The sequence below is a fragment of the Perissodus microlepis genome, chromosome 13, assembly GCF_051167445.1.
Source record: "Perissodus microlepis isolate ML-2025 ecotype Zambia chromosome 13, ASM5116744v1, whole genome shotgun sequence".
In the NCBI taxonomy this organism is placed as follows: Eukaryota; Metazoa; Chordata; class Actinopteri; order Cichliformes; family Cichlidae; genus Perissodus; species Perissodus microlepis.
The window spans coordinates 18,257,149-18,276,981 of record NC_140473.1 but is presented as its reverse complement, the minus strand read 5'-3'; the positions used below and the strand labels follow the sequence as shown (position 1 = coordinate 18,276,981).

The following is a 19,833-nucleotide window of genomic DNA, read 5'->3' as shown; positions in this document are numbered from 1 at the left end:
TGGTTTTGGACCCAAAACTTTTAAGCTCTTTAATGGTGGAACCCAGGGAACTACAAGAGGACCGAGTGTTGAGGTTGATGTCCATGTTGGAGGGAACACTCGTACCTCTTTCATTTTCTGCTTCGTTTCCCATGTCCTCAACACTAATAACTGGAGGCGGTTCTTCATGTGTTACGCCCAGCTTTTCTAGTTTTTTAAAATGCTTACCCAGCCGACATGGAGAACCCATCTTTAGGTTGTTTAGATGAGGCGGTCGCCTAGTTCGCACAATAGTGCCATTCTGTGCGAGGTAGATATTCCCGTTTATGTTGCTGTGGCTGTTTGGGAGTCTGTTCCGTTGCGTCTCTGTGCTGCTGTCCTCTGCAGTGGAGCTGGTCTCATTTTCCCGATCTACAATCAACTTAATCCGCTTCTTTCTCCCAGGCTGAGAAGAAAGTGGAGGGTTATTGTTATTATATTTACTTTTTTAAGGGGGTGCAGTAAGTGAAAAATAATTTTAAAAAAACCCACACACAGAAACAAGTACTGTACAATTAAAAAAAAACTGGAAAAAAAAGCTGTATTGAAAAGAATTTGCAGTAACTGTTAAAATCAGAATCTGGCTAAAAACCTGTTTTATCATTTTTTAAAGTTTCTGTTCTGTGCTAGACTTGCATTTTAGTGAGAAATCGCGTGTTTCCATAGAAAACGACAACCACACAGTAATAATCTGAACATCACAAGAAACACAACCTCCCAAAAAGCACACTGAGCAATAAGTTAGTGTTTTGACATGCAAATTTCCACTCTAGAAACGCGGCATGAAAACATCAAAGAGAACAGAAAGCCAAAGATGTGAGAAAGAGAGATTCCAATATTGCAGCAGGAAAATCAGGTCCTTTCTTGCTAAGGGGAAATGAGGAAAAAGTGAATGTGAACTCTCTAGAGGCAAGCAATATTTCTTCACTCCCATGCAAGGGTAATTGATTTTATTCACTCTTACTTCACAGTGGACAATATATCTCTCTAGAAGGCAGTTGACTTTCCCTCAGAATCTGAATCAGCATCGGATGTTTCTTCAGTTTCTTCTGAGCTCTTTGATGCACTGTGGGTCCCTGATCCAGAGTCCCTGACTGAGGATCTGTCAGAGGAGATGGCATCCTCGTCCACCTCTGTGATAGGAGACAGTCCTCCATATGTCTCTTCCGAGGTCTCACCAATGCTTCTGATCTCAGAGCGGGCAGGAGGACCAGTGTAGGACGTAGAAGGCCCAGGGTCTCCGGATGCCACACTGGATCTCCTAGATGATCCTGCATCACTGAGTTCGCTGGTGGACTCTTTGCTCTCGTCATCAGCCTCAGAGTCTTCCTCATCCTCCTCTTCACTTTCCTCTGTGATTGTGTCCTCAGATCCACGGCTCACAATAGATTTTCGGGAACTTCGGCTGCCACTAGTTGACTTGGAACCAGCTGAGCTCATGCTGCCCAAAGAACTCACGTCTGAACCAGACATTTTTCTCTGGCTGGACCGAGATAATGAGCCTTCACTTCCTGAACCTAATTCTGGCTCACTGGCTGTCCCTGTCCCCGACTCGGCTTCACTGAGGTCCCCGCTGGACTTCTCTGAGGTTACTGCTGATGATCTAACACTTGAGCCAGATAAAGATGCAGCAGTACCACCGCTACCACTGCCACTCTCACTTGTACTTTCACTTCTGCTACCACTGACACTGGAACTCCCACTGACACTCTTTCCAGAAGCACCACTCCCCTTGCTGGCTTCAGTCGCAGAGGATCTCGTGGAAGAACGAACAGAAGAGCCACTTTCTCTAGTGCTGCCTGAAGCTTCCTCAGACTCGTCTTCAGAGTCTTTCTCTGTTTCTGAATCCTTTTCTGTGCTTGTTCCCCCCTCTGTTGCTGAGCCTGTTCGTGATTCTGTTTCTTCCTCAGACTGTGACTCTTTCTCGGTTTCTGACTCTTTCTCGGTTTCCGACTCTTTCTCGGTTTCCGACTCTTTCTCGGTTTCCGACTCTTTCTCGGTTTCTGACTCTTTCTCGGTTTCTGACTCCTTCTCTGATTCTGACTCTTTTTCTGTAGCTGATGACTTCTCTGATTCTGACTCCTTCTCTGACTCAGATTCTTTCTCACTGGCAGATTCCTTATCCGTCTCTTCTCCTTCAGACTTGGACTTGCTTTCCTCATCGGAATCTCCTGGCTCTTCATCAGGCTCTTCCTCTGAGTCCACGGTGCTTTCATTGGCATCATCCCGGTCTAAATCAACTTTGAGATAATCTCTGTCAACACTGCTTTTCTCTGAGGTTTCATCGTCAGAGCCCTTCTCTTTACTGCTTCCACTAGCACCTGCTTCTGGCTCACTTTCTGTCACACTAATGGACACTTTAGACTTTCTTTCATCCTCACTAGCTGCTTGTGAGGCTTCCTCATCCATTTCACTGCCAGTGGCTGAGCCACGACTCACACTACTCTGTGACTTTCTTCGGACCTGCAACTTTGTGCCCAAGTTGATTTTCCTCAAGACTTTCCCAAGCTTGCTACGGGCATCAGACTTGCTGTCTATTGGACCCATAACTGCTGGTCCATCAGCTAGACTTTCCTGGCTGTCAATACGGCGAGCAGACATCAGTTTGGCATAATCCTTGTCCGTCTTCCCGGCGCCAAACATCTTGAACATCCTGGCTTTTTTCCATGGAGATGTGCCAGAAGCACTGGCATCAGATGGCTGCTCTCCTCCCTTGCTGGCAGCCAGAAGTTTGCTGAGTTTCATGACAGACTTCAGTTTCTTGGCAGCCTTAGAAGGCTCACCCTCCTCTGCTGGCTCAGCTTGTTCAATTTCATCCTCTGGTGGCAAATCCCTAAACGCAACTCTCTTCTGCGGACCTCTACCTCGCATGCCACCACGGCCCCTGCCTCTGCCCCGGCCCTAAGATAATCACATTTCATTTAGCAACCATGAATTTGTGAATATAAAGCCATCGTGCTGCATAGGTTTCACACACATTACTGTTCAGTAATACCTTGAACACACAACTTATTAAAACAAATATTTGAGATAATACTCAAGATAATCAGTGAAAGTCTGAAATTCACATTCAAGCAAGGGTAATACCTCAGGGCCATGTGGACTGTAGTAATACCCATCATCCTCCACAATAACCTCTCCATATTCATCATACATGGGTGATATCAGCCTCCGCCGACTGCCGTACTGAGGAAACTCGTACCTATAGTTGTTCACAGAAAAGGGATTAGAATTAGTTTAGGCTGATGATTCGTTGAAAACACCAAAGTTGACACACTGAATATTAAAAAAATAAATCTCAACCAGATTTATTACTTTAATATCAAAGACCCACTGTATCATGTAAGGGACCTGTTATTATTAGTGATAGTAAATATTCTGCATTGAAAAGGAAGATTATCAATCTCCTATGGGAACAGGAATTATAGCAATATCAATATACTCACAAAGAATCAAGCAAGCTAGAAGGTTATTTACCCCATATCAGTGTTTTAAAACCTGCATTGTATTTACAGTACAGTGTGATTTGCGCAGTAGCTAATAAAGGGGCTTAGTTTTGCTGTCTGGAATTCTTTCCATTATTATTTTTCAAGTCCTTTCTCTAAATTGCCCTCAATTATATCAGGCTGATCCCATTAATTACTGCTTTTGGTTGTTGTTAATATAACTGAGAACGTCTTTGGTCAGACAGACAGTAATTGCTGTGGTGATTTACTGCACTTTTTGAAATTACTTTTCAATTTAGTGAGAAAGCAAACAAGAGGGGGAAAGCATGCAGGCTAAAAGGCTAAAAGAGTGTTCCTCCAAAAGAAAAGAAGACAAAACAAATATTTCAGTATATTTGCCTGTGTTTGTCAAAATCCTCTATTGAATTACAAGAATGCAACCACATGTAGAAATGGAAACTGTAACAAGCAATAACTAAAAGCCCATTAAAAGCACGTGAATTTAATTAGCTTGTTTAAAGAGCACACACTATGTATGCAGAATGCTAACAAAGAAACACAAGAGAGAAGAAAAAAGTGTTAACGGTCAAATTACATAACATCGCATGGTAGCCGCAAACTTTTAAATATATAAATCAAATTTTGATTTACTATATAATATGAGGCTGTACGCATTAATGCGGTGGTTTAATGCCTCACCTAGGATGTGAGTTAATATTTACTTTAAAATACTAAATTAGAGAGGTGGCTACCCTTCACGTCTGCTGTAAGGCCCGCGCAGTCTGGTGACTGCAGCATTAAAAGCTTAACTGCTAGTAAAGTTTGCCCCTCATCTCAAATAGGAGCAGATCAAAGTCTTCACATAGTGATGGTACACTCACTGGCAGTGGCAGCTTTTACCAAAAAAAAAAAAAGTGACATGTCATTAAAATATAAGTTCAGCTTGTTAGAAATGAAGGTGTGATTCAGACAATAATTAAGCTGGCTGGTGAGAAACTACAGAGGCAATTATAACACTTGATTTCACTACGCACAGTTTTTTCCCCTAGTTTGTTAGATTTTCGTTCAGCGATTTAAGGCTGGAAGATATAAAAGCTTCTTCCCGTTTTGATAAAAGTTGCAGCATAATTCCCCACAGCAGCGCAAGTCACCTGCAACAGAGCAGGAGCGTTTAATGAATAACAATTTCTCAGCAGCTGTTACAGCTTTGAGTTCCATGTTTTTCCTTTTTAGACCATATGGGCAAAGTAACCGGGCAGCCAAAACAGCCTTTATCCATTAAGCTATGGGAAGAACATTCAGACTCTCAGGTGCCTGACTGAAGGGAGCATAACTGATCTCATTTTTGCAGGAGTAAAGAGGACAAATGCTTGGATGGTATGTAATACTGAAGGGGCAGCTTAAGTTATGTGCATCATTTTATTCTGAGCTTCTTTGAAAATCTCATAATTCTCCAAGGATCTCGACTCTCAAAGAGAGCTAGAAGGCAAGGTCAGGATGAAGAGGTCCTAACGATGTAACTTAAGAAAAAATTTTTTTTTAAATGAACCAAGGGAGATCAGGTCCATGGATTATAGTACAACTGATTAGAGATAAAACAGTCAGTCGGCTGCATGCTCACCCCTGGTCATAATTATAGTAGTCCTGTGTGTAGTAGTCCTGGCCTGGGTCGATACCTGACTCCATGGAGAGTTCCTGCGTTTCAGAGGGGCAGAGAGAGAAATTACTCAGCACTCCTCACAATAAGACATCAGAAGATGAGCAGCAGCAGCACAAAGGGTGGGGGGCATGCACAGCAGAATGACCACAATTGCTTTAAATTTAGAAAAGCAGGTGTGTTTCTACCTCAGGTCTCAGAAGAGATGGCCTCAGCAGTTGCTGTTGCTGCCAGAAGTTAGTAGAGAAGAAGGATAAGGTAAAGGAAGGGACAGGCAGCAGAGAAACAAACATGAGAGAGACCTCAATCTACTTCAGATTTAAAGCCAGACAAAGCTGGACTCACTGAAACATCTACGGAGAAGGAAGGTGAAAAGATTGATAAATTATTGATGGAAACAAAGCAAGGAAGGAGAGTGAAGATCCCAGCCAAGCAATGGAGATGAAAGAAACTGCGCCCAATAAAAAGGAAGGAAGAAAGAAAGAAAACATCCTGTGCTTATCTGACACTGACAGTTCAGATGATTTAAAAGATTATTTGAAAGGAAAAAAAGACTTTAATGTCAAACTGACAAAAAGAGTCACACTGTTTGGTTTCTGATTAGTTATTTTTCCACCAGAGGAGAAAAACTCATCCAACTGCTTATCTGCTATTTGACGGGAACATTGGAGAATACAAAAGACTCTCAAAAATCAAACCTAAACTGTAATGTCAGTGTTAGAACTTCTATCACCGCGATCTCATCTTAATCTCATTCACTGTTTTCCATAAAGTGAATTGCAGATAAGAATAATGGGATATAAGCTTCCTCATGCTTCCTCTAGTGTCAAAATGTCTGAGCACAACAATAAGGTGTAAACACATCACGATGGGAATCCTTACCTGTCGGCCGTACCCTCGCCTCCTGCGTGTCACAGAAAGGAGAAAATAAGATAAATAATGAATATGGACTGACAACAACATTTCAAGTGCTTATAGATAAATTAAATGTTAAGTCTAGTGTGCCTACGTTCTGCTGACCAGAGAAGAAATAACAGCTTTACTTACTCTGCATTTTCAAGTGTTAAATTACAGCGTTGCAGATATTGTTCTGTTTTAAAAAAGGGTGCCTTAGGCTGCAATGTTATCACGCTGGTGTGGGCTGTTTTTTTCTCTCCCTCTGTTATCTCATCCAAACAGGAACAATAAAAAAAATACAATAAATGCAAATATGGAAAGGGCTGGGAAAATTTGAAAGTCAGTGTTTATAAAGTCATATCTAATGAATCTACCAGAAGATGTGAAAAGGACATTGTGATAAAGGGCAGAATTTCTGACTCAAAGAATTTTAATAAAAATGTCTTTGGTTATCACGTCATAATATGCCTACAGAAAGTAATGTATTTATTTTCTAATGAATTGGGGAAATCTTAGAAATGTCACTATATTAACCACATGAAAAACAACTCAGAACTCCTCCTGAGGATAAAAGTGCGTCCGCATTGCCTTCAGTACGAGTGAATGAAACGGCAAGTAATGGAGCAGCTCGGCTGAAAGCTCCAGCTTCACGGGCGTACAACTGTAACCTGTCTGGGCCCATAAATGATGATGACTCTCACACACTCAGATATATGGCCAAGCAATGATGTGAGATTCCTCTGGAGAGTTGTAATCTGTTATTATGGGCAAGGACCAGGGGACAGGGCAGAGCCATATGCCACACCTCCCAGGCAGAGTGGACGATGGGACTGGGATCTGATGGATGACCTGTTGGCTTGGCTGCTGGCTACTGCTGTTTCATGCAACATGAAGAAAAATGGCCCAGTGGACAATAGCCATAGGAAGTTTGCACAAGAGAGGAGTTGGCAGAAGATGTGTGATGAAGAAATGTTATAGAAAAAGAGGTAAGAGTGGTGAACTCAGAATTACAGCAAGACTGGAATATTGAACAGCCTTGTATCATATCTATAACAGGAGGGTGATGTTGGCTCTGTTAATAAGTAGCTTTACTATCTGGCGGTGCAGATATTTACATGGAGACTAAAAATAGGATCTTTATCACCCTGCTGGTGCAACAACATTTAGTAAAGCAAAGATAAACATGAAAAGGTTGAAAAATATAAAGATGAGGAGCTTGTTTTACCACATTTTTTAAAATTAGATATGTAACTGGAGTGAGCACCCTTTTATCTTAGCAAACAAACAGAAAAACAAAAAGAAACAGGGAAATATAATCACATTACCACCGTCTTTGTGCAGAGATAACAAAGCTATCTATCAAAGCTCACAAATTAGCAGGATTCTATATTACTAGCGATCCATTAACTGTCTAGCCAGGACAGGAAATGGCCAATTTTCATCATTCACAGGCACAACTGGTTACTGGCTGGTCAGTCTCATATATGTCCGTTATAAGCCACTCTATTTCATGCGTCACAACATGCCGACAAATACAACTATTTGTGCTGTGAGTGTGCACAAACTTCTACAGAGTGAAGACACCAGGTTTCCCAAAGTAAACCATCGAAGGTTGACCATGGTCATCCTTCGATGGTTTACTTGGTTTTAGTGCACTAAAACATTTGTAACAACGAACCTAATCAGACACCTAAATAGCCTCACACAGCTGAGCATGGACATTTTAAAGAAGCTAACAAAGACAAAGTGGCTACAGCTAAAGCTATTCAGGGCTCACAGCCAGCGGCTTCGGTAAGAGCCTCGGTATTAGTGAAGGATCGAAGAAGTTATGAGGAAAATCATGGCGACAATAAGATAAAAGAGTCAATCTCCTCTTAGCTGGTAAATTTCTAAACATAACAGAAAGTCTACTAGGAGTATGAAATTTGTTTTGTTACCTAAATCTGCTGTACCTGCTTTTGCCAGTAAGGTAACATAGGTCAAATAAAGGTGGGTGTACAGCAACATATTTTCAGTTAAATATTAGTACGTCTAGTAGAAAAGCACTTTATTTTCAGTTTTTTTAAGGGGGAGAGAAGATCTTGCAACTTACTCATGCTTGAGGAAAATTGTGAAGTTGAATAATTTCTTCTTATTATTATTTTCTTATTGTGAAAATTATACTTTGCATTGAAAAAAGCTGATTTTTGTTTGCAAATGCTGCCAGTTATAGTTCTTAGAAAAAAATCAAAACGGCCAAAATCTAGTATTAATCTGAATCTGCCAAGGATATTGAGGTTGATGCATATCTATTTATCAAATGCTTGTTTTTTTAGCTGTAACCCTGATATTATACCTAATTTATTGTGGCTTTCGGGTGTGTTTGTTTCCTTTGGACAGAGCTGTTTCTTTATAACAGGATTTAGTTAAATATCTATTATGTGGACCAGAATAGAAGGATTATTTTCTAATGTAACTCACAGAAAGACAGCTGCAAATCACCAAATGTTTAACTTTTCTTAACAAACAATAAATCTGATATAAAGCTGCTTACTAATCAGCAATTTTTGTGCACACACCCGCTGTTTTCTATAGGATACTGTATAATGATTGGTTTGTATTTTCTCAGTTGCAGCTTAGATAATTCTACTAAAAACATAGCACGTTATGTGTATGTTACTCTTGACTTTGACTGTTTTTTTTGCATTCCCAATCAAAACTTTGTCTGAGAATAATCCTCTAGAAATAAACTGTTTAGCTTTCCTTTCTTTATTTTTTTTGATATTACTGCATTGAACTGTCAGCTGGAATACAAAACAATATTGATAAAACCAACTGTAAAAAAAGAATATAAAGAAGACAATCCATTAAGACGGCTCTTTGGGTTGAAAGAAACAGCGTGTGATCACCTAGCCTCTTTGCAAAAGAGATTACCCCATGCAGTGAACATGGAATACAGAATTAGAGGACCTTCGATCAGCCCATCAGGGGAACATGTGATGAATCAAACATTACATTGCTCTGGAATTGAGGTATGCTAAGACCATTTGCCTTAGGGCATGGAAGGTGAAACAAACACATGAAGGGTATATAGCAGAAAGACAGAGCGGAGAGAAAGTGAGAAACCTGAACACAAGAAGAAGAAAAAAAGAAGAGAACGGGAGCAGAGGCTGCATTGCAATGAGTCTAAAGAAGGTAATAGAATCTCCAGAGGACCAAAAGGAAAGATTAACAAGAAGAGGCCAAGGATTGGAAAGTATCAGAACTAACTGCAGGGAGAGGGGCGGTGTAAGAGACAGAGAAACGCAGGCAGGCAGAAGGTCAGAGGAATAGAAAAGGAAAGGAGAGAGTAACAGTAGTTGACAGTCCCACAGGCAGCAGCCCTGGTTAACGATTGATTGCTTCTCTAATTAGCCTTTTCCAGAGTGCAGACGAACATCACAGTGACTACTTTATCATGCTGAGAGGATCTTTGCGGACATGTGAATAGACAGGTCCCCCAGCGGTTGGCTCTCTTAATTCAACATGAGCCTCCTGGGATCAGCCGATGTATATCTTTTTATAGCTTCAACCAACATAAGAGGCTTTCAAATAAACGTAGCTGGTACAGGCATTCACTTGTTTGAATAAAGACACTGTGTACAGCTTGTCATATTATATTATCCCGTATTTTTCGTTTGCTTCAGTATACATATTTTTGATTCTTTATGTACATATTTCACAGAATCCCACATCTCTTAAGGTTAGATTTCATTTTCAGTCACCATGTTATGTACTTAAATACACCTACAAGTAACAACTTTCTGAAGAAAAGGTCTGAAAAAAAAAAAGGTCTAATATTATGTTCTTCTTCTTGCCTGATTTGGATTCTGGATGAAGCAATTGCATACTAAATTTCCATGCTCTTATCTCAGAGAAGAAGTAAAAGAACAAATTCAAAATCCCCAATATGAAGCCAGCCAGTGGTTGAAGAAACAGACCCCAGGGCTGTGGGACTTGAAAAAATGCTATTTAGTATAATTTAATTAAAATAGCTTTGGCTATGAAATGTTAATGTTAAGATTAAGATGGTGCATATGTATAACATGCTGAACCGACTAATCCGTGAACTCAGGGGCATACTTAATGCTATCACAGTCCTCATACCAGTTCACATAATTAAAATGTGAAAAAAAAGCCAAACCCATACTAAATATGCAAGCCTCTTTTTTATACTGCTAAGAAAGGATCTGAGTACATTCCTTGGCTGATGGCTCTAGAATTTGAAAAAAAAAAAATGACATGACTAAAGCATATACCAACTGTATACAACATAAAATGCAGAAACAACAGGAAAAAAAAAACAGGCATGGAAATGTAGAAATGAACATAATGAGAATATGGAGACAAAGGAAAAGTCAGAACACAGTGGACTGAGAAGTAACCTGCTCACTGAGCTCAGCAGTGTTTGGACTGTTTGAGTTCAGTTGGCTTGTCTGCTGAATGTCTGCTGCTACGTTCGGTTTACTTGCAGCATTTCCAGCACAATTCATACTTGTTGAGTTGATTTGGACTTCAGAGCTGGAGTTGTTTGCTTTTGGCATGCTCTGCTCCTCACTGGTGTCAGAGCTTTGCAGTTTGTTAGTACACTCTGATTCCTCAGTCACTTGTGGTTTCGTGCTAAACTTGGGCATCTTACAATTTTTGTCTACTTGGCTGTACAGGTTGGCAACAGACCTTTCTATGTCAGCTAGATTCTGGATGTTTTTCAGGATCCCTTTAAGCTCCTTCCTCCCACCGTCAGCTTGTGATGGTGAAAGCGGAGGAGGGTGTTTTCGTTCGGAAACAGGGCGAAGGGAAGACACGGGCGGCAAAGAGGTTGGGATAAACTGAACGACTGGGCGTGGCTGATTGCTAGTAGGTGATAGAGAGGGAGGCAGAGGTGGTGGGGGCGGAAGAGTGATGTGTTTATTGACAGGAGGAGGAGAAGAGGACTGAGAAGTACATTCAGGTTTATGAAGGGAGGAAAGTGGAGGTGGAGGTGGAGGAGGAGGAGGAGGAGGAGGAGGAGGGCTCGAGGGAGGAGGTGTGGGCGGGGAAGGTGGACGTGGCTGCTGCTGCAGTGGAGGAGAAGGCGGTGGATTTTCTGGTGGGTCAGGTATGATTTCCACAGTGATATGGCATGGCTCCTCTGTCAAATATTTGGAGATGCCAGAGCTAAACGTCTTGAGAATAGGCGCAGTTGATTTCTGGCTAGCCAGGGGGAATGGCTCATCTCCCCGGGTAATGCTAAAGCTGGGGGGCACATCTCTGCCCACAGACATTGGACTGTAGGGGTAATCCATGATGGATAGCAGAGCCTCTGAGGTCAGCTCCAGCATGTCATCACTGTCTCTATCCCTGACAAGGATGGAAGAGAGGGAGCCTGCGGGTGCTCTATTTTGGTTGAGGGTTTGCTCCTGGAAGCCCCGATGCCCAAACTGGCTGGCCTGCTCACGGAATGACAACTTGGTCCCTGTGCTGCCACTCGCGTGAAGTATGTCTGAACTCGCTGGCCTTTGCTCGCCACTCATGCCTGCCTGGAGTATCTGCAGCTCCCATTTGGCTGGGTCTATAAGAGCCTGTCTCCTTGGTACCTCATAACCATGCTGTCCTCCATGAATGCGACCAGGCATTGACCAGACGAACCCTGACCCTGCTGTGTGGGGAGGAGAAAAGGAGAACCGCTTTTCAGATGGGCTCTCCCCACGTGCGTCAGGACTGCAGAGAGGAGTGTTATCATCATAGACAGGGTTGTGGGTGGTGAGTGGGTTGTGGTCAGAGAGGAAGGTCACGTTGCTCTCTGACTTGGGTAAGTTGACACGGAGTGCTCCGTTGCTGCGGGCTGCAATGGCACGACAGGCAAAGGTGCTAAGAATCCTCTGGTGGTCAGCCTCCTCAATGACAGAGTTTTTAGCCCTGCCCCGGCAAAAGATGGAGGTGAAGAAGAAAAAGACTTGAAACAGATAAAGACTGATAGGTTTGAGCTGAATAAAGCAAAGAAACAAAGGGTGAAGCAAAAGCAACTGTGTGAAAATATCTTGACAGACAGTCTCTCGTAATACTGTGACTCAGAAATTTGTTTTGGGTTTTGGATGATTAAATATCTGCACAGTATAAAGTAACTAAAGCGCATCTGCGTTCTTAAGAAATCAAAATAACAATGATTTGAATAAACTTTGCAAACTTAAAGAAATTACAAATCAAATATTGAAATTGTGAAATTATTACACTGAAATATATGAGCTCAGTAGCCATCATGAACCTATGCAGGATGCATTAGTGCCATCGGTCACAGCACAGAGAGATGTAGAGAGCAGTGAAACTAAGAGCAGCACAGTACAAAAGGACACAACAGTCTAATGGGACGCAAGAGAGGAGACATCTACAGCGATATCTTATGAAATGCACTACCTCTAAACAAAGTAAGCCTTCTCTTTTTCCTCACAAGAATGAAGTACGTGCATGAAAACCCACTAGGTCTTTCCACCCTTCATCAAGATCAATTACCAAACAAACTATGCCACTTAAATTCCAGAATATACTTAAATTCCAGAATTTAAGTATATTAATTATGTGCATATGTTTAAAAAAAAACAAACAACTAAGCAGGCAGGGTAACAAGAACATTTTTCTTGCAAAATTTACACACAATACTGTTCATATTTATTGACCTCTGTCATATTTTGGCATTACTTACTGCAGTCTGAATCCAGAGAGACAAGGGAATTGAAAATGAATGATAAGATATAAACACAGACAGATGGTAAGAAGACTAAAGGAGAAATGTCAGAGGTGTTAATGGAAAGTGAAAACATGGATGAAGCGGGTACGGCAGGTTTCTGCATTTTAAACTCAAATACCAGACTGATTTACTTCTGTCTACATTTGACACCATGCTGCGTGCATACAGTATAACTTTGAGAGCTTTTGTTTTTCCCAGATGGAAATGTATAATTTTAACAATACGATTGTTTTTAAGAGAAACTCTTCTTCTTCCTGGTGAAAACTGGGAAATAAGCCCCGTGTACACAATTCTTAGCTACAATACAATAATGCCCATAAAAATTCTACTTATGCTACAGAATCAAATGCATCTTCAATCAAAAGCACTTCTGGATGGATGCAAACTGCATTTCGTTGCCCTGTACCTGTGCATGTGCAATGACAATAAAGTTGAATTCTATTCTATTCTATTCTATTCTAAATGTTTCTGCCTACATTTAAAAACTGCGGTGGGCATATTGTGGACGCTCTTCGTAGCTTAATGTTAGGTTTACATTTTCTTTTTTTAAAATGCAAAAGTGACATTAGAAGCAGTATTCCTTGAACGTGCTGAAAATCAAAATTGCTAAGCCCATTAGCTCAGCAGTTTAAATGTAGCCTCATTTAATCTGCAAACATTAACATTTCATCACACATTTAGGGCAGGATTTAATATTAAAGCTGAAATTCGATTGTGCTGATGGCAAAACACTTTGGACCAAAGTTAGGGAAGCACTTAATGTAGACTACCGCAGGTTACATTTTTAAAGGTAACTCGTGACAATCCTTGAACTTGGACATTATTCTGTATTTGTTTCTATTTCTAGGAAACCATGTGCTTTTTTATTAACCTAAACACACTCTTACCTTAAGAGAGGTTCTTGCTAAAATGCATAGGCACTCAACTAGAAACACATAGATAAGCTAAAATCTAGTCACCTGCTGTGTTGCACCATACGGTGCAGTTTGCAGACATCAAAAGTGGATCATAGTTACAGAGACAACAAGCAGAGAGATCCTTTGATGCAACTATTAATGTGTCTCAAGCAGTGTGGAGACTCCTGAGGTCAACATCCAGAGCAGCCAGTGGCCATTTCAGAAAAGAGGATTGATAGAGGGGTAAAAAATTTTTCTGAGCTTGAATAAAACACTCACAGGGAGAAACCTGCGAGGCCAGATGCAGCAGCATCTGATCATGGGGACTAGAAGAAATGTGTGGGATGGGAAAATACTTAGAGGACAAGCTTGACTCACATGCTGCTGTCGCCCAACTCTTCATAGAGGTTAGCAGTGGGAGCAGCTGCCGGAGCTGCTTTCCCTCCCGGTGGTAAAGCCATCTGAATCCTGGCAGTTTTGGCACACTCTGCTTGTCGCCTGCGCAAAGTGTTAATGTGGTTAAGAATAAACCAGACACATGACTTATGCATCAAGTCTCTACTATGAATTACCCATGTGTTTTGAGAAGTCACCCCAGAAAGAGGAACACGAAGAGATATTCTAGATGCAAAATTCAGTTTTAGCAACATCAAACTTTTAAATTATATAAAAAAAACCCTCCAAAACCATTTTGCAGCAATTAGCTGTGGTATTCTTTTTTATTTAATTTATTCACTAATGTTAGTCAAACAATTTTATTAAAATGTATCAAAACAAATAGCACTTGTCTCACACTGCATTTTAGGCTGATTTGTTTTGTCAACTGCAGAGTAATAATATAATAACCAGCTTCTTTTGGCTTGCAAGGAAACAGTCAATGCTGCTGCAGTTGTGAAAAGCATTTTCATGGTTTTCAGCTATGTGCTAGATTATTCAAGCTTATTTCTTTTGAAATACAGACTAAAAATTATGCAAATGCAGTATACTGTATGTGTAGCAAAAAACATGATGAATTTGCCAACTCAACTGTATCCAGCAGAGTGACAACTGTAACTATAATTTTTCTTTTGAATCTAATCAAATTTTCCACATTAAGAGAAACTTTTCAGCCAAAAATGCACATTCAGTATGTGACCTAGAAGATGAATCAGCCTTGCTCTGTGCCCTTAATGCTAGAGACACCTCAAAAGGTTGGCATTAGCTGGCAAGCATTCTGTTCATCACATTTTCACAATATTCAACTCGACTTTAAATAACTAATAATGAAGATGAAAGAAAGTAGTGTCACACCCACACAGACACACACATCGAGCAATGAGCAGCCACTTGTAAAACATGAGAAATTACTTACTCTTTGAACCTGATCACAGCGTTTTTGATGCAGAGCAAAGGAGATGAAACAAGAAGAGAGAGAGATGGGGGACAAAAAAAGACATGAAATTACATAACTATAATTACATAATTTGGCATGAGTGCAACCTCACAATTTCGATGCTTTGAGGTATTTATCTAAACGCAAAGTAAGTAAGATTTTTATACTTCAAATTGCCGTTACGTATTCACAACTACATTCAGGTCCTCGACGTGAATGTGCAAATTGATGTCTCAAATAATATATTCATCCCCAAATTTAGACAACAATGAATTATGTTGACAAACACAACTGAGAAAATTAACTTTACCAGAGTAATGTCGCCACCAACAAAGCACCATCTGCTACGACAGTTTGTGTGTTAGTTCTACTGTCACCATCAATAGTTTTCTGTTGTGTGTCTGATCTGTGCATTTGAATAAGTACAACCGCTCTACCCATCTGCCATGAATAAATATTTCCCAAATATTACCGTTTACGGTACACTTGCAGCATACCAACATTTAGATAAGAACCTGGCTCTTGCCAAATGAGAGTTCAATTATCACACCAGTCTGAATGACGCTTCAAAGCAAAAAGCGTCATATTTTTTTGAGGATTGCACTGCACTCCTCTCTAAGGGAGAGAGGGCACCGTCTGTTGTGTGTGTCGGGCAGAGATGATTAAGTAGCATGAAGACGCACTGTGACGGTCACAATTGGCTGTAGATGTTTGTCACAAATGAGTGTTAATTAATCTGCTTTCGCACAGCATGAGCAGGGAGATTAGCCCAGCAGAGTGCGCAGTCAGCATGTCTGATGAGAGCGAGAGATACCGAGGAAGAGAGTTGGAAGTGAGAGAGAGAGAGATAGAGAGACGCACACACAAAAAGCTAAAACTAACGCAAGAAGTGCTCTTATTCTATCTTAAATACACTTTTCAGTGATGCTGTTTGCGGTTTCGCTGGCTTTGCTCTTACAAGCCACAGGAAACACGATATTAACATTAAGCTACATTCCTACAATAACTATCTGATTCGTCTGTGCAGAGCAAACCTTTCAATAAAACCCAGAGTACCCAGTGCAATATCTCCTAAGACAATGACCTGCTAAATGAAAATTTATTCGCTGACATCCAGTTAAAGATGATTAATCAATCACAGAGCCCAGTGATTATTATAGGAATACTGACTGTTTGTAGGTGACCATGACGATGAGAATGGCAGGGATGCAGCAAAGGATAATGATGATCGCCAGGGCCAGGAGGGCACCCTCTGTGTAGCCGACAGCCTGGGCAGCCTTCTTCACACTGGCTACAATATCTGGGGAGCGAATCTCAAGAATGCGGCCACCTTCACCCAGGTAAGGCTGAAACTCCTTATTGATTTCCAGCACGTTCCCATCGAGAAATCTGCATTCCACATACATAAGGTGAACACAAAAAAGACACTTACTTTGTAATCAATGTCAATGTCAAGAGAACATAATAAATGTTTTTTATTAAATATTATTAAAAATGTGTCAAAAGGCAATATATCAGAATTCCTCAACATAAAACATGATGATGAATCATCTGAATCTGCAGCCGTTTTACTTCTTAACAGGCTTTGTAGCAAGTTTATACTCTTTTACACATTTGTTGCCACAGCAGTCTCCTGCTTACAGAGGACAGCTCTAATTACTCACTGTAGGTAGTTTACAGCTAAAGGAACATATTTTCTAAAGAATGTGTTAGCTTTTTAGCTCAGAGAGTAAATACTAAACACAATGCATGAATCATACTGATCATAATAATTAGCATTAAGTGCAAATGAAAAGCAATTATAATACTTACACTTTTCTGCAAGTGTCAATTTACACTTGTTTTTCTGCATAAACCAATGGCAGTATATGTGTCAATATTTTCAAAAAAACATACATGCATACAAAGCAATTAATTTAGAGATGATGCAATGTTACTATGCAAAACAAACCATTCCAAAAGGACAAGCGTACATACATATGTAACCACCATCACTTTTGTTTTTCTGTACGTGAGTAGACATGTAGGTTATTAATTGGAATCTGTGGCAATCTGTACTCTAGACTGTGACAAGTGGGAATAGGTGGAATATGACATAATGCACTGATCCACTTACAATGTTGTATTTCTCCCTCTCCTGTTGTGATCTGGCTATATGACATACAATTACCCCACAACATTGTCAGACATGCGCTGCATGCATAAAAAGCCCATCTCCCCTAATCTAAATTACTTTTTCTGACAGTATCTGTATCTAAGGAAGTAGATCTTATTAAAGCAAGGATGTAGCAGACCTCTTTTAAAATTAGCTTGTAAGTCTTAAAAGCTAGAAGTACGAAGATGTGAAATAATTTAGGTAAAAAAAACCAAATAAATAAAAAAATCTGATTTTATTGGATGTGCCACCTTACGTGAAATGATGTGGTGCTCCTCCTGACAGTGGAGGGCATAAAGGTGTTTGTAGATTAATTTACTACCACGCTGCTTAAAGAAATGCAGAAATGCTTTGCAAAATATAAAATCATACTTTGCAAACAATGAATACCACTTTTTAAATTAAATATAGTGCCAAAACAACATGTTAAATGTTTAAAACTGTTACTTTTTTTAATGCATGATTATTTCGAATTTAATGCCATAGACAGCCTTTTAAAAGTCGGTGCAGGATCGTGTTTGCCACTGTGTTACATCAATTCTCCTTTTAAGAATTTGTGACCAGAGCAAACCAATTAAGTTTTCCCATTCTTGCTTAATATATTTCTATCGCCCAATAGTCTGGGCCTCCATAGCCACATTTTCCCTTTCAGAATTTAGGGCAGTCTGGATTGCATGAAGGTACTATTTTCAATTATATATTGTGTTTAAATAACTTACAAATGATTGAACTCTGTTTTTGCAGAGGACGGTTCCAGGCTGCTAAGCATAAGGTACACGGATGCAATTTAATCAAGAGTGGAAGCTGGAACTCAGAATGGGCATGCTCTCATATGCTGGTCAAGTTTATTAAGATCTGTTGCTGATCAGTTCGACAGAAGGGATGGGAAACATCAAAACAGTGAGTGAAACACTTTCCTGAGGTGCCAGGAAAGAAGGCCAAGGTCTTCTTTCCTCTGATAGGATGACAAAGTATCTTGTACTTATTTCTACTGTGGTGCTGTGCGCCTCTTTGGTGTTTAAGCACACTCTCTGGCAGACCGTGGGCACTCTCTTCAGCTTTATGTCCGGAAATAAAAGGAATAAAAATGTATTGCTGGCACATCTCCCAGCCCTCAGAACAGTCTTTGAGGTACTGCAATGATGGGTGGATGGACTGATTGAAATATTCCCTGCTCCAGTCTCACTTTGTCCCTCCATGACCTCATTGCTTCCTTTCTCCCTTGTATCTTCCACTTTCCAATGACATATTTCAGTTGCAGTGCACCAGCAGCATAATCAAAATCTTTTAAAGAAAATAGAGGCAGTGAAGTGGAGATGCTGTAGAGGAGGAAGCTAAAGGGAGTCTGAAAAAGACATATTTGCTGACTCACTGCTTGAACAGAGGGTAAAAAGAGGCAGCAGGGAAAACATGCAGCACAGCGGGGACATTAGGACATCAATTTAAACCAAATGGTGGACTGGACTTCTTGTAACACAATTCACCCACTCACTTGAAAAGCTCCTGACGTGAAATGGCCCTGTTCGTGAGTGGGTCAATGGCGTATACCATCAGATCCGACTTAGAGTAGTCTTCCAACTCAAAGCCATCACCATGGCGACGTGGCCCGATAGCCTCTACAATCACCTTGGCACCTGGAATCTGGTCCTGGACGTGGCGCTCCAGAATACTGAGATACACACAGATGAAACTTTGTATCCTATACTTTACATTGTATAAATACTATATGTGCAAATACATACACAAACATTTTATACACTTAAAGAAAAAAACTGAGAAAGATGAACTATAGAAGGTAAAATCCAGGTTCAAACAATTTCTAATGCCCAAAAGCAATATGACAGCCACCAAGATTAAGTACTCCAATCTGGCAGTGATTATCCCATTGGGCAGCAGTTTGTCTCTCCACATTGGGCTCTTGGCAAAGTAAGGCTCTGATAATCCTTTTCAGGAAGGGAAAAATCCACACCTCAAATTACAGCCAATAAAGGAAAGCCTTGCCTTCTGCCTTTGCCAAGGTGGATAAACAGTTTGAGCACTCAGGTAAAATGGCCCTGGATCATCATCAGCGCTGTGCAAAATCTCAAATGGCATCACTGTAAAGAGCGTAACACAACTAATGTCTCTGTTTTTCAGCCTAAAGAGCTGTGTCACTTCTGTGAGAAAGACACAGTAAGCTCTTAAAAAACAGCTATTAACACCCATTTGCCTTTCAGATTGACTAATTAAGCTAAACACTGTGCCCTAAGAGCGGTAAAAAGATGCTTCATGAATCTCTATCATTAATTAATCTAAACTGGGAGAACCGACTCTAGAGGACAGACTCATCTGTCTAATTGGCCCATCCATGATCTTAATTGATCAGTCAATGTTTACTTTACACAAAAAAGCTGCCCAAAAAAACCCTACACAGGTTTTTATGAAATATCCATCTTTACTAATGCATATTTGCTTTTATTAATTGTTCAACCAGCTGACTCATATACATCACTCTAGACCTTACATTTTTAATGGAAATTAAAGTTCGGCCTTGAGCCTTATGTCGCAATAGACAAAACTCAAGCTGAATTTTCTTTTCTGTGCCAGTTTTAGCTGGAAAATCTTTTAAAGAAAATAATTTCAGATGAGAAAAATAATAGGTTGCATAGCT

The 19,833-nt window shown here is 40.4% G+C and overlaps 1 protein-coding gene across 1 annotated transcript in view; it reads right to left on the bottom strand.

The window, feature by feature from the left end:
- Nucleotides 1–440: 440 nt before the first annotated feature.
- Nucleotides 441–19,833, bottom strand: part of LOC146375020 (protocadherin-15-like) — a 163,947-nt gene continuing 144,554 nt past the window's right edge. Inside the window, exons 30-38 of the mRNA XM_084949255.1 lie at nucleotides 18,676–18,852; nucleotides 16,199–16,417; nucleotides 15,008–15,016; nucleotides 14,035–14,154; nucleotides 6,004–6,025; nucleotides 5,310–5,348; nucleotides 5,086–5,159; nucleotides 3,106–3,220; nucleotides 441–2,919 (exon numbers count right to left, since the gene is read on the bottom strand). Of these exons, the coding sequence (XP_084805381.1) occupies nucleotides 1,006–2,919; nucleotides 3,106–3,220; nucleotides 5,086–5,159; nucleotides 5,310–5,348; nucleotides 6,004–6,025; nucleotides 14,035–14,154; nucleotides 15,008–15,016; nucleotides 16,199–16,417; nucleotides 18,676–18,852 (2,689 nt within the window). The 3' untranslated portion in view covers nucleotides 441–1,005. The remainder of the gene's footprint in view (nucleotides 2,920–3,105; nucleotides 3,221–5,085; nucleotides 5,160–5,309; nucleotides 5,349–6,003; nucleotides 6,026–14,034; nucleotides 14,155–15,007; nucleotides 15,017–16,198; nucleotides 16,418–18,675; nucleotides 18,853–19,833) is intronic.